The sequence below is a fragment of the Oncorhynchus nerka genome, linkage group LG9b (genome assembly GCF_034236695.1).
Source record: "Oncorhynchus nerka isolate Pitt River linkage group LG9b, Oner_Uvic_2.0, whole genome shotgun sequence".
NCBI lineage: Eukaryota > Metazoa > Chordata > Actinopteri > Salmoniformes > Salmonidae > Oncorhynchus > Oncorhynchus nerka.
The window spans coordinates 43,732,019-43,745,724 of record NC_088424.1 but is presented as its reverse complement, the minus strand read 5'-3'; the positions used below and the strand labels follow the sequence as shown (position 1 = coordinate 43,745,724).

Below are 13,706 nucleotides of genomic sequence, written 5' to 3'. Positions count from 1 at the left end.
AGAGAGAGAGAGAGACAGGGAGAGAGAGAGACAGGGAGAGAGAGAGACAGGGAGAGAGAGAGACAGGGAGAGAGAGACAGGGAAAGAGGGAGACAGAGAGAGATGTTACATGGGGTTACTCCTCACCTCCTTCTCAAAACCAATTGAAAGAGAAGCTCAGAAGACCCATCTACCAATGGTGCAGTATTGACTTATGCCTGTTTATAATCATCATAATTCTGGTCATCCCTTCGTGGATTTAAGCTCACTGCATTTCTCCTACATGAAAAAAATACATTGTCAAACATGTATAGGTCAATTGTTAACTAAAGGTATGTGTTCTACAAACAATGACTTCAAAAATGATTCATACCCCTGGATTTATACCACATTTTTATTGTGTTAGAGCCTGAATTTAAAATGGATTCAATTGAGAATTTGTGTTACTGGCCTACACATAATATCACATAATGCCAAAATGGAATCATGTTTTTACCATTTCTTTGCAAATTAATTAAAAATGAAAAGCTGAAATGTCTCGAGTCCATAAGTATTCAACCCCCTTGTTATGGCAAGCCTAACTAAATACATTCAGGGGTAGAAATGTGCTTAACAAGTCACATAATAAGTTGCATGGACTCACTCTGTGTGCAATAATAGTGTTTGCAAGTGTTGTAAAGTTTTTTTGGGACATGACGAAAAGATGAAAACATGCTAATAATAGTTAAACAGTCAACTAGAGGGTACACGATATGTTTTGAATGGGCTACCAAGCTATTAGTCTGTTCCCTATCATATTTTATAGGCTAGTTCCACCTGCTGCTGTAAATTGACTCTCCTTGAACAACTGCTCACTTGTCTCACAAACACGCAGGTGATGAGCGCTAAATGACACTCCGATCCTAGCTGATACCTTTGACTTCTTCTTCATCAATAAAGTATTTTAAAACTGTGCCTAAATAAATTACATTAACAGAAATTCATTTCCATTACTTTTTTGATTTCATACTTTTCCAGGCATGGAAAACACAATTTTAAAAAATCCATGAATTATCCAGGATTTTCATGACCGTAAAACCTGGTTCAGTTTGCTTTCCACCAGAAACTGGGAGTCGAATTCACCTTTCAGCAGGATAATAACCTAAAACACAAGGCCAAATCTACACTGGAGTTGCTTACCAAGAAGACAGTGAACAGTTTTGACTTAAATCTGCCTGAAAATCTATGGAAAGACTTGAAAATGGTTGTCTAGCAATGATCGACATCCAATTTGACAGAGCATGAAGAATTTAGAAAAGAATACTGGGCAAGATGTTTACAATGCAGGTGTGCAAACCTCTTAGAGACTTACCCAGAATGACTCACAGCTGTAATCGCTGCCAAAAGTGATTGATTCTAAGACGTATTGACTCAGGTGTGTGAATACTTACAGTGTACGTAAATTAGATATTTCTATATTTCATTTTCTAAAAAAAATTTGAAAAACATGTTTTCATTTTGTCATCATGAACCATTTTGTCATCATTACCCGGCTAGCTGGCTAATCCATTTAGTCATCATTACCCGGCTAGCTGGCTAATCCATTTTATCATCATTACCCGGTTAGCTGGCTAATCCATTTTGTCATCATTACCCGGCTAGCTGGCTAATCCATTTTATCATCATTACCCGGTTAGCTGGCTAATCCATTTTGTCATCATTACCCGGTTAGCTGGCTAATCCATTTTGTCATCATTACCCGGCTAGCTGGCTAATCCATTTTGTCATCATTACCCGGCTAATCCATTTTGTCATCATTACCCGGCTAGCTGGCTAATCCATTTTGTCATCATTACCCGGCTAGCTGGCTAATCCATTTTGTCATCATTACCCGGCTAGCTGGCTAATCCATTTTGTCATCATTACCCGGCTAGCTGGCTAATCCATTTTGTCATCATTACCCGGCTAGCTGGCTAATCCATTTTGTCATCATTACCCGGCTAGCTGGCTAATCCATTTTGAATTCAGGCTATAACACAACAAAATGTGGAATAAGGATACTTACCTATTGTTCACCTAATACCTTTTTTGCACTATAGGTTAGAGCCTGTAAGTAAGCATTTCACTGTAAGGTCTACCTACACCTGTTGTATTCAGCATTTCACTGTAAGGTCTACCTACACCTGTTGTATTCAGCATTTCACTGTAAGGTCTACCTACACCTGTTGTATTCAGCATTTCACTGTAAGGTCTACCTACACCTGTTGTATTAAGCATTTCACTGTAAGGTCTACCTATACCTGTTGTATTCAGCATTTCACTGTAAGGTCTACCTACACCTGTTGTATTAAGCATTTCACTGTAAGGTCTACCTACACTTGTTGTATTCGGCGCACGTGACAAATAGACTTTGATTTGAATGCTTTCTGAAGGCACAGCATATCTATCATTGATTGATTCATTTCTACGTACAACAGGTATGAATGCTCACCCTTACAGCCCAGTGGGAATCAGATGAAGGTGTACTCAGCGATGTGCTGAGCAACGGAGTATTTGTGTCTCTCTGCAACAATACAAAAACAACTTAGATTGTTTCAATAAAGACCACGGTAGTTCTTAACTGATATGACGACTGAGATTACCCCAATGAAGATAAGATCAACAGAGGGGTATCAACGCCAGCTAACTTTAATAAACAACCAGAAATAACTGTTGATTTTCTGATACATTAAGAAAGATAAACTTAGACATGTGTTTTTTTGGTTGTTGAGTCAATTGGACCATTTCTATTTCAAACTTAACCTGCTAAAACAAAGTTATTTCAGATTATTTAGGCAGGTTAGCTAGATAACTTATTCATGGTGTGTTCATTGCTGAAATGATTGAGAAGATCAAGTGCATGTTTCTACTTTTGTTTTAAAACATAATAATTACATACGATACTACAAACACACGTTCCCTACGAGGACAATATAGTTGGTGGTAAGTAAGTAAAGTATCACTCACAAACTTGGGTGCTGCTAGAGTCTGATTGAGGTTGTTGAGACTGATGTCGTTGCCACCCTGAGCGGAGGCCACCAACCTCAACGCTACAAAGAAACCCTGGGAGGAACAGAGGATCTGGTCAGTGGTTCATGTGGGAAATCATTCATTATTTGGTAGTAAGAAGTAATAGAGTGGTTCATTTTATTTACCCGTTTGTCCAAGAAGCCCTTCCTTTCTGGATCGGCCAAATCCCAGATCTGAAAATGGTCAAATAATATGGTGTAGCTGTATGTAGTTGGAGTCTTGGATATGAAGTGTGCAGTTTACTGAGAGTGGTGTGTGTGTGTGTGTGTGTGTATGTGTGTGTGTGTGTGTGTGTGGGTCTGCTACTCACTTTTCCTAAGGTACTGTCTGAAAGGCCTGATTTCTTCAGGAACTGAGCAGCATCTGCAGCTCCTACTGTCCCAGTGTCTCCCAGATCCACCTTCAATGGGGGAACGGAATGGAGGTAATGTAATCAGCTGGTTGTGCTTCTGTATACAGCCACACTGCTCATTAGCCCTGTATACAGTCACTCTACTCATTAGCCCTGTATACAGCCACTCTGCTCATTAGCCCTGTATACAGTCACTCTGCAACATTAGCCCTGTATACGCCACTCTGCTCATTAGCCCTGTATACAGCCACTCTGCTCATTAGCCCTGTATACAGCCACTCTGCTCATTAGCCCTGTATACAGTCACTCTGCAACATTAGCCCGGTATACAGCCACTCTACTCATTAGCCCTGTATACAGCCACTCTGCTCATTAGCCCTGCATACAGCCACTCTGCTCATTAGCCCTGTATACAGCCACTCTGCTCATTAGCCCTGTATACAGCCACTCTGCAACATTAGCCCTGTATACAGCCACTCTGCAACATTAGCCCTGTATACAGCCACTCTGCTCATTAGCCCTGTATACAGCCACTCTGCTCATTAGCCCTGTATACAGCTACTCTGCAACATTAGCCCTGTATACAGCCACTCTGCAACATTAGCCCTGTATACAGCCACTCTGCAACATTAGCCCTGTATACAGCCACTCTGCAACATTAGCCCTGTATACAGCCACTCTGCTCATTAGCCCTGTATACAGCCACTCTGCTCATTAGCCCTGTATACAGCCACTCTGCTCATTAGCCCTGTATACAGCCACTCTGCAACATTAGCCCTGTATACAGCCACTCTGCTCAATAGCCCTGTATACAGCCACTCTGCTCAATAGCCCTGTATACAGCCACTCTGCTCATTAGCCCTGTATACAGCCACTCTGCTCATTAGCCCTGTATACAGCCACTCTGCAACATTAGCCCTGTATACAGCCACTCTGCTCAATAGCCCTGTATACAGCCACTCTGCTCATTAGCCCTGCATACAGCCACTCTGCTCATTAGCCCTGTATACAGCCACTCTGCTCATTAGCCCTGTATACAGCCACTCTGCAACATTAGCCCTGTATACAGCCACTCTGCAACATTAGCCCTGTATACAGCCACTCTGCTCATTAGCCCTGTATACAGCCACTCTGCTCATTAGCCCTGTATACAGCTACTCTGCAACATTAGCCCTGTATACAGCCACTCTGCAACATTAGCCCTGTATACAGCCACTCTGCAACATTAGCCCTGTATACAGCCACTCTGCAACATTAGCCCTGTATACAGCCACTCTGCTCATTAGCCCTGTATACAGCCACTCTGCTCATTAGCCCTGTATACAGCCACTCTGCTCATTAGCCCTGTATACAGCCACTCTGCAACATTAGCCCTGTATACAGCCACTCTGCTCAATAGCCCTGTATACAGCCACTCTGCTCAATAGCCCTGTATACAGCCACTCTGCTCATTAGCCCTGTATACAGCCACTCTGCTCATTAGCCCTGTATACAGCCACTCTGCAACATTAGCCCTGTATACAGCCACTCTGCTCAATAGCCCTGTATACAGCCACTCTGCTCAATAGCCCTGTATACAGCCACTCTGCTCATTAGCCCTGTATACAGCCACTCTGCAACATTAGCCCTGTATACAGCCACTCTGCTCATTAGCCCTGTATACAGCCACTCTGCAACATTAGCCCTGTATACAGCCACTCTACAACATTAGCCCTGTATACAGCCACTCTGCAACATTAGCCCTGTATACAGCCACTCTGCTCAATAGCCCTGTATACAGCCACTCTGCTCAATAGCCCTGTATACAGCCACTCTGCTCATTAGCCCTGTATACAGCCACTCTGCAACATTAGCCCTGTATACAGCCACTCTGCTCATTAGCCCTGTATACAGCCACTCTGCAACATTAGCCCTGTATACAGCCACTCTACAACATTAGCCCTATATACAGCCACTCTGCTCATTAGCCCTGTATACAGCCACTCTGCTCATTAGCCCTGTATACAGCCACTCTGCTCATTAGCCATGTATACAGCCACTCTGCTCATTAGCCCTGTATACAGCCACCCTGCAACATTAGCCCTGTATACAGCCACCCTGCAACATTAGCCCTGTATACAGCCACTCTGCTCATTAGCCCTGTATACAGTCACTCTGCTCATTAGCCCTGTATACAGCCACTCTGCAACATTAGCACTGTATACAGCCACTCTGCAAAATTAGCCCTGTATACAGCCACTCTGCTCATTAGCCCTGTATACAGCCACTCTGCAACATTAGCCCTGTATACAGTCACTCTGCTCATTAGCCCTGTATACAGCCACTCTGCAACATTAGCCCTGTATAAAGCCACTCTGCTCATTAGCCCTGTATACAGCCACTCTGCTCATTAGCCCTGTATACAGCCACTCTGCTCATTAGCCCTGTATACAGCCACTCTGCTCATTAGCCCTGTATACAGCCACTCTGCTCATTAGCCCTGTATACAGCCACTCTGCAACATTAGCACTGTATACAGCCACTCTGCAAAATTAGCCCTGTATACAGCCACTCTGCTCATTAGCCCTGTATACAGCCACTCTGCAACATTAGCCCTGTATACAGTCACTCTGCTCATTAGCCCTGTATACAGCCACTCTGCAACATTAGCCCTGTAGTATACAGCCACTCTGCTCATTAGCCCTGTATACAGCCACTCTGCTCATTAGCCCTGTATACAGCCACTCTGCTCATTAGCCCTGTATACAGCCACTCTGCTCATTAGCCCTGTATACAGCCACTCTGCTCATTAGCCCTGTATACAGCCACTCTGCTCATTAGCCCTGTATACAGCCACTCTGCTCATTAGCCCTGTATACATCCACTCTGCTCATTAGCCCTGTATACAGCCACTCTGCTCATTAGCCCTGTATACAGTCACTCTGCTCATTAGCCCTGTATACAGCCACTCTGCAACATTAGCACTATATACAGCCACTCTGCTCAATAGCCCTGTATACAGCCACTCTGCAACATTAGCCCTGTATACAGCCACTCTGCTCATTAGCCCTGTATACAGCCACTCTGCTCATTAGCCCTGTATACAGCCACTCTGCAACATTAGCCCTGTATACAGCCACTCTGCAACATTAGCCCTGTATACAGCCACTCTGCAACATTAGCCCTGTATACAGCCACTCTGCTCATTAGCCCTGTATACAGCCACTCTGCTCATTAGCCCTGTATACAGCCACTCTGCAACATTAGCCCTGTATACAGCCACTCTGCAACATTAGCCCTGTATACAGCCACTCTGCAACATTAGCCCTGTATACAGCCACTCTGCAACATTAGCCCTGTATACAGCCACTCTGCAACATTAGCCCTGTATACAGCCACTCTGCTCATTAGCCCTGTATACAGTCACTCTGCTCATTAGCCCTGTATACAGCCACTCTGCAACATTAGCACTGTATACAGCCACTCTGCTCAATAGCCCTGTATACAGCCACTCTGCAACATTAGCCCTGTATACAGCCACTCTGCTCATTAGCCCTGTATACAGCCACTCTGCTCATTAGCCCTGTATACAGCCACTCTGCAACATTAGCCCTGTATACAGCCACTCTGCAACATTAGCCCTGTATACAGCCACTCTGCTCATTAGCCCTGTATACAGCCACTCTGCTCATTAGCCCTGTATACAGCCACTCTGCAACATTAGCCCTGTATACAGCCACTCTGCAACATTAGCCCTGTATACAGCCACTCTGCAACATTAGCCCTGTATACAGCCACTCTGCAACATTAGCCCTGTATACAGCCACTCTGCAACATTAGCCCTGTATACAGCCACTCTGCTCATTAGCCCTGTATACAGCCACTCTGCAACATTAGCCCTGTATACAGCCACCCTACAACATTAGCCCTGTATACAGCCACTCTACAACATTAGCCCTGTATACAGCCACTCTGCAACATTAGCCCTGTATACAGCCACTCTGCAACATTAGCCCTGTATACAGCCACTCTGCTCATTAGCCCTGTATACAGCCACTCTGCTCATTAGCCCTGTATACAGCCACTCTGCTCATTAGCCCTGTATACAGCCACTCTGCTCATTAGCCCTGTATACAGTCACTCTGCTCATTAGCCCTGTATACAGCCACTCTGCAACATTAGCACTGTATACAGCCACTCTGCTCAATAGCCCTGTATACAGCCACTCTGCAACATTAGCCCTGTATACAGCCACTCTGCTCATTAGCCCTGTATACAGCCACTCTGCTCATTAGCCCTGTATACAGCCACTCTGCTCATTAGCCCTGTATACAGCCACTCTGCAACATTAGCCCTGTATACAGCCACTCTGCAACATTAGCCCTGTATACAGCCACTCTGCTCAATAGCCCTGTATACAGCCACTCTGCAACATTAGCCCTGTATACAGCCACTCTGCTCATTAGCCCTGTATACAGCCACTCTGCTCATTAGCCCTGTATACAGCCACTCTGCAACATTAGCCCTGTATACAGCCACTCTGCAACATTAGCCCTGTATACAGCCACTCTGCAACATTAGCCCTGTATACAGCCACTCTGCTCATTAGCCCTGTATACAGCCACTCTGCTCATTAGCCCTGTATACAGCCACTCTGCAACATTAGCCCTGTATACAGCCACTCTGCAACATTAGCCCTGTATACAGCCACTCTGCAACATTAGCCCTGTATACAGCCACTCTGCAACATTAGCCCTGTATACAGCCACTCTGCAACATTAGCCCTGTATACAGCCACTCTGCTCATTAGCCCTGTATACAGTCACTCTGCTCATTAGCCCTGTATACAGCCACTCTGCAACATTAGCACTGTATACAGCCACTCTGCTCAATAGCCCTGTATACAGCCACTCTGCAACATTAGCCCTGTATACAGCCACTCTGCTCATTAGCCCTGTATACAGCCACTCTGCTCATTAGCCCTGTATACAGCCACTCTGCAACATTAGCCCTGTATACAGCCACTCTGCAACATTAGCCCTGTATACAGCCACTCTGCTCATTAGCCCTGTATACAGCCACTCTGCTCATTAGCCCTGTATACAGCCACTCTGCAACATTAGCCCTGTATACAGCCACTCTGCAACATTAGCCCTGTATACAGCCACTCTGCAACATTAGCCCTGTATACAGCCACTCTGCAACATTAGCCCTGTATACAGCCACTCTGCAACATTAGCCCTGTATACAGCCACTCTGCTCATTAGCCCTGTATACAGCCACTCTGCAACATTAGCCCTGTATACAGCCACCCTACAACATTAGCCCTGTATACAGCCACTCTACAACATTAGCCCTGTATACAGCCACTCTGCAACATTAGCCCTGTATACAGCCACTCTGCAACATTAGCCCTGTATACAGCCACTCTGCTCATTAGCCCTGTATACAGCCACTCTGCTCATTAGCCCTGTATACAGCCACTCTGCTCATTAGCCCTGTATACAGCCACTCTGCTCATTAGCCCTGTATACAGTCACTCTGCTCATTAGCCCTGTATACAGCCACTCTGCAACATTAGCACTGTATACAGCCACTCTGCTCAATAGCCCTGTATACAGCCACTCTGCAACATTAGCCCTGTATACAGCCACTCTGCTCATTAGCCCTGTATACAGCCACTCTGCTCATTAGCCCTGTATACAGCCACTCTGCTCATTAGCCCTGTATACAGCCACTCTGCAACATTAGCCCTGTATACAGCCACTCTGCAACATTAGCCCTGTATACAGCCACTCTGCTCATTAGCCCTGTATACAGCCACTCTGCAACATTAGCCCTGTATACAGCCACTCTGCTCATTAGCCCTGTATACAGCCACTCTGCAACATTAGCCCTGTATACAGCCACTCTGCAACATTAGCCCTGTATACAGCCACTCTGCAACATTAGCCCTGTATACAGCCACTCTGCAACATTAGCCCTGTATACAGCCACTCTGCAACATTAGCCCTGTATACAGCCACTCTGCTCAATAGCCCTGTATACAGCCACTCTGCAACATTAGCCCTGTATACAGTCACTCTGCTCATTAGCCCTGTATACAGTCACTCTGCTCATTAGCCCTGTATACAGCCACTCTGCAACATTAGCCCTGTATACAGCCACTCTGCTCATTAGCCCTGTATACAGCCACTCTGCAACATTAGCCCTGTATACAGCCACTCTGCTCATTAGCCCTGTATACAGCCACTCTGCTCATTAGCCCTGTATACAGCCACTCTGCTCATTAGCCCTGTATACAGCCACTCTGCTCATTAGCCATGTATACAGTCACTCTGCTCATTAGCCCTGTATACAGTCACTCTGCTCATTAGCCCTGTATACAGCCACTCTGCAACATTAGCACTATATACAGCCACTCTGCTCAATAGCCCTGTATACAGCCACTCTGCTCATTAGCCCTGTATACAGCCACTCTGCTCATTAGCCCTGTATACAGCCACTCTGCTCATTAGCCCTGTATACAGCCACTCTGCTCATTAGCCCTGTATACAGCCACTCTGCAACATTAGCCCTGTATACAGCCACTCTGCTCATTAGCCCTGTATACAGCCACTCTGCAACATTAGCCCTGTATACAGCCACTCTGCTCATTAGCCCTGTATACAGCCACTCTGCAACATTAGCCCTGTATACAGCCACTCTGCTCATTAGCCCTGTATACAGCCACTCTGCTCATTAGCCCTGTATACAGCCACTCTGCTCATTAGCCCTGTATACAGCCACTCTGCAACATTAGCCCTGTATACAGCCACTCTGCTCATTAGCCCTGTATACAGCCACTCTGCTCATTAGCCCTGTATACAGCCACTCTGCTCATTAGCCCTGTATACAGCCACTCTGCAACATTAGCCCTGTATACAGCCACTCTGCAACATTAGCCCTATATACAGCCACTCTGCTCATTAGCCCTGTATACAGCCACTCTGCTCATTAGCCCTGTATACAGCCACTCTGCAACATTAGCCCTGTATACAGCCACTCTGCAACATTAGCCCTGTATACAGCCACTCTGCTCATTAGCCCTGTATACAGCCACTCTGCAACATTAGCCCTGTATACAGCCACTCTGCAACATTAGCCCTGTATACAGCCACTCTGCAACATTAGCCCTGTATACAGCCACTCTGCAACATTAGCCCTGTATACAGCCACTCTGCTCATTAGCCCTGTATACAGCCACTCTGCAACATTAGCCCTGTATACAGCCACCCTACAACATTAGCCCTGTATACAGCCACTCTACAACATTAGCCCTGTATACAGCCACTCTGCAACATTAGCCCTGTATACAGCCACTCTGCAACATTAGCCCTGTATACAGCCACTCTGCTCATTAGCCCTGTATACAGCCACTCTGCTCATTAGCCCTGTATACAGCCACTCTGCAACATTAGCCCTGTATACAGCCACTCTGCTCATTAGCCCTGTATACAGCCACTCTGCAACATTAGCCCTGTATACAGCCACTCTGCAACATTAGCCCTGTATACAGCCACTCTGCAACATTAGCCCTGTATACAGCCACTCTGCAACATTAGCCCTGTATACAGCCACTCTGCAACATTAGCCCTGTATACAGCCACTCTGCTCATTAGCCCTGTATACAGCCACTCTGCAACATTAGCCCTGTATACAGCCACCCTACAACATTAGCCCTGTATACAGCCACTCTACAACATTAGCCCTGTATACAGCCACTCTGCAACATTAGCCCTGTATACAGCCACTCTGCAACATTAGCCCTGTATACAGCCACTCTGCTCATTAGCCCTGTATACAGCCACTCTGCTCATTAGCCCTGTATACAGCCACTCTGCTCATTAGCCCTGTATACAGCCACTCTGCTCATTAGCCCTGTATACAGTCACTCTGCTCATTAGCCCTGTATACAGCCACTCTGCAACATTAGCACTGTATACAGCCACTCTGCTCAATAGCCCTGTATACAGCCACTCTGCAACATTAGCCCTGTATACAGCCACTCTGCTCATTAGCCCTGTATACAGCCACTCTGCTCATTAGCCCTGTATACAGCCACTCTGCTCATTAGCCCTGTATACAGCCACTCTGCAACATTAGCCCTGTATACAGCCACTCTGCAACATTAGCCCTGTATACAGCCACTCTGCTAATTAGCCCTGTATACAGCCACTCTGCAACATTAGCCCTGTATACAGCCACTCTGCTCATTAGCCCTGTATACAGCCACTCTGCAACATTAGCCCTGTATACAGCCACTCTGCAACATTAGCCCTGTATACAGCCACTCTGCAACATTAGCCCTGTATACAGCCACTCTGCAACATTAGCCCTGTATACAGCCACTCTGCAACATTAGCCCTGTATACAGCCACTCTGCTCAATAGCCCTGTATACAGCCACTCTGCAACATTAGCCCTGTATACAGTCACTCTGCTCATTAGCCCTGTATACAGTCACTCTGCTCATTAGCCCTGTATACAGCCACTCTGCAACATTAGCCCTGTATACAGCCACTCTGCTCATTAGCCCTGTATACAGCCACTCTGCAACATTAGCCCTGTATACAGCCACTCTGCTCATTAGCCCTGTATACAGCCACTCTGCTCATTAGCCCTGTATACAGCCACTCTGCTCATTAGCCATGTATACAGTCACTCTGCTCATTAGCCCTGTATACAGTCACTCTGCTCATTAGCCCTGTATACAGCCACTCTGGAACATTAGCACTATATACAGCCACTCTGCTCAATAGCCCTGTATACAGCCACTCTGCAACATTAGCCCTGTATACAGCCACTCTGCTCATTAGCCCTGTATTCAGCCACTCTGCTCATTAGCCCTGTATACAGCCACTCTGCAACATTAGCCCTGTATACAGCCACTCTGCAACATTAGCCCTGTATACAGCCACTCTGCTCATTAGCCCTGTATACAGCCACTCTGCTCATTAGCCCTGTATACAGCCACTCTGCAACATTAGCCCTGTATACAGCCACTCTGCTCATTAGCCCTGTATACAGCCACTCTGCTCATTAGCCCTGTATACAGCCACTCTGCTCATTAGCCCTGTATACAGCCACTCTGCAACATTAGCCCTGTATACAGCCACTCTGCTCATTAGCCCTGTATACAGCCACTCTGCTCATTAGCCCTGTATACAGCCACTCTGCTCATTAGCCCTGTATACAGCCACTCTGCAACATTAGCCCTGTATACAGCCACTCTGCAACATTAGCCCTATATACAGCCACTCTGCTCATTAGCCCTGTATACAGCCACTCTGCTCATTAGCCCTGTATACAGCCACTCTGCAACATTAGCCCTGTATACAGCCACTCTGCTCATTAGCCCTGTATACAGCCACTCTGCTCATTAGCCCTGTATACAGCCACTCTGCAACATTAGCCCTGTATACAGCCACTCTGCTCATTAGCCCTGTATACAGCCACTCTGCTCATTAGCCCTGTATACAGCCACTCTGCAACATTAGCCCTGTATACAGCCACTCTGCTCATTAGCCCTGTATACAGTCACTCTGCAACATTAGCCCTGTATACAGCCACTCTGCTCATTAGCCCTGTATACAGCCACTCTGCAACATTAGCCCTGTATACAGCCACTCTGCTCATTAGCCCTGTATACAGCCACTCTGCAACATTAGCCCTGTATACAGCCACTCTGCTCATTAGCCCTGTATACAGCCACTCTGCTCATTAGCCCTGTATACAGCCACTCTGCAACATTAGCCCTGTATACAGCCACTCTGCAACATTAGCCCTGTATACAGCCACTCTGCAACATTAGCCCTGTATACAGCCACTCTGCTCATTAGCCCTGTATACAGCCACTCTGCAACATTAGCCCTGTATACAGCCACTCTGCTCATTAGCCCTGTATACAGCCACTCTGCTCATTAGCCCTGTATACAGCCACTCTGCAACATTAGCCCTGTATACAGCTTTTCAGACGTATTGGGACGTGGCCCCTTGAAAGTGTCTCCGCTACTGCATGTTTGATTGTCTGTGAGGGTAGGCTACACTACGGGTTTTCAAATGCCGACACGAAACATTGTCTGGTGATATGAACGGACGTTTTACTTGTCCGTAAAGGAATGTCGCTTCTGAAGTGGGACTCAAATCCATCACTCGGCAATCAGAACCGTCAACCAAATAATATCGAGCTGCGGCGCTGCAAAGGTACAGACCTGATGCGGCACTGTTTTTTTTATTGTCTGAAAAGTTATCAATTGTCGCTATCGACATGTTATACTGTAGCTGCGTTGTCTGTAAAGGGTTACGGT

The 13,706-nt window shown here is 46.2% G+C and overlaps 1 protein-coding gene across 1 annotated transcript in view; it reads right to left on the bottom strand.

The window, feature by feature from the left end:
• Nucleotides 1-13,706, bottom strand: part of LOC115122745 (epidermal growth factor receptor substrate 15-like 1) — a 99,775-nt gene that overhangs the window by 84,906 nt on the left and 1,163 nt on the right. Inside the window, exons 3-6 of the mRNA XM_065013758.1 lie at nt 3,338-3,427; nt 3,153-3,200; nt 2,965-3,060; nt 2,450-2,521 (exon numbers count right to left, since the gene is read on the bottom strand). Coding sequence (XP_064869830.1) covers nt 2,450-2,521; nt 2,965-3,060; nt 3,153-3,200; nt 3,338-3,427 — 306 coding nt within the window. The remainder of the gene's footprint in view (nt 1-2,449; nt 2,522-2,964; nt 3,061-3,152; nt 3,201-3,337; nt 3,428-13,706) is intronic.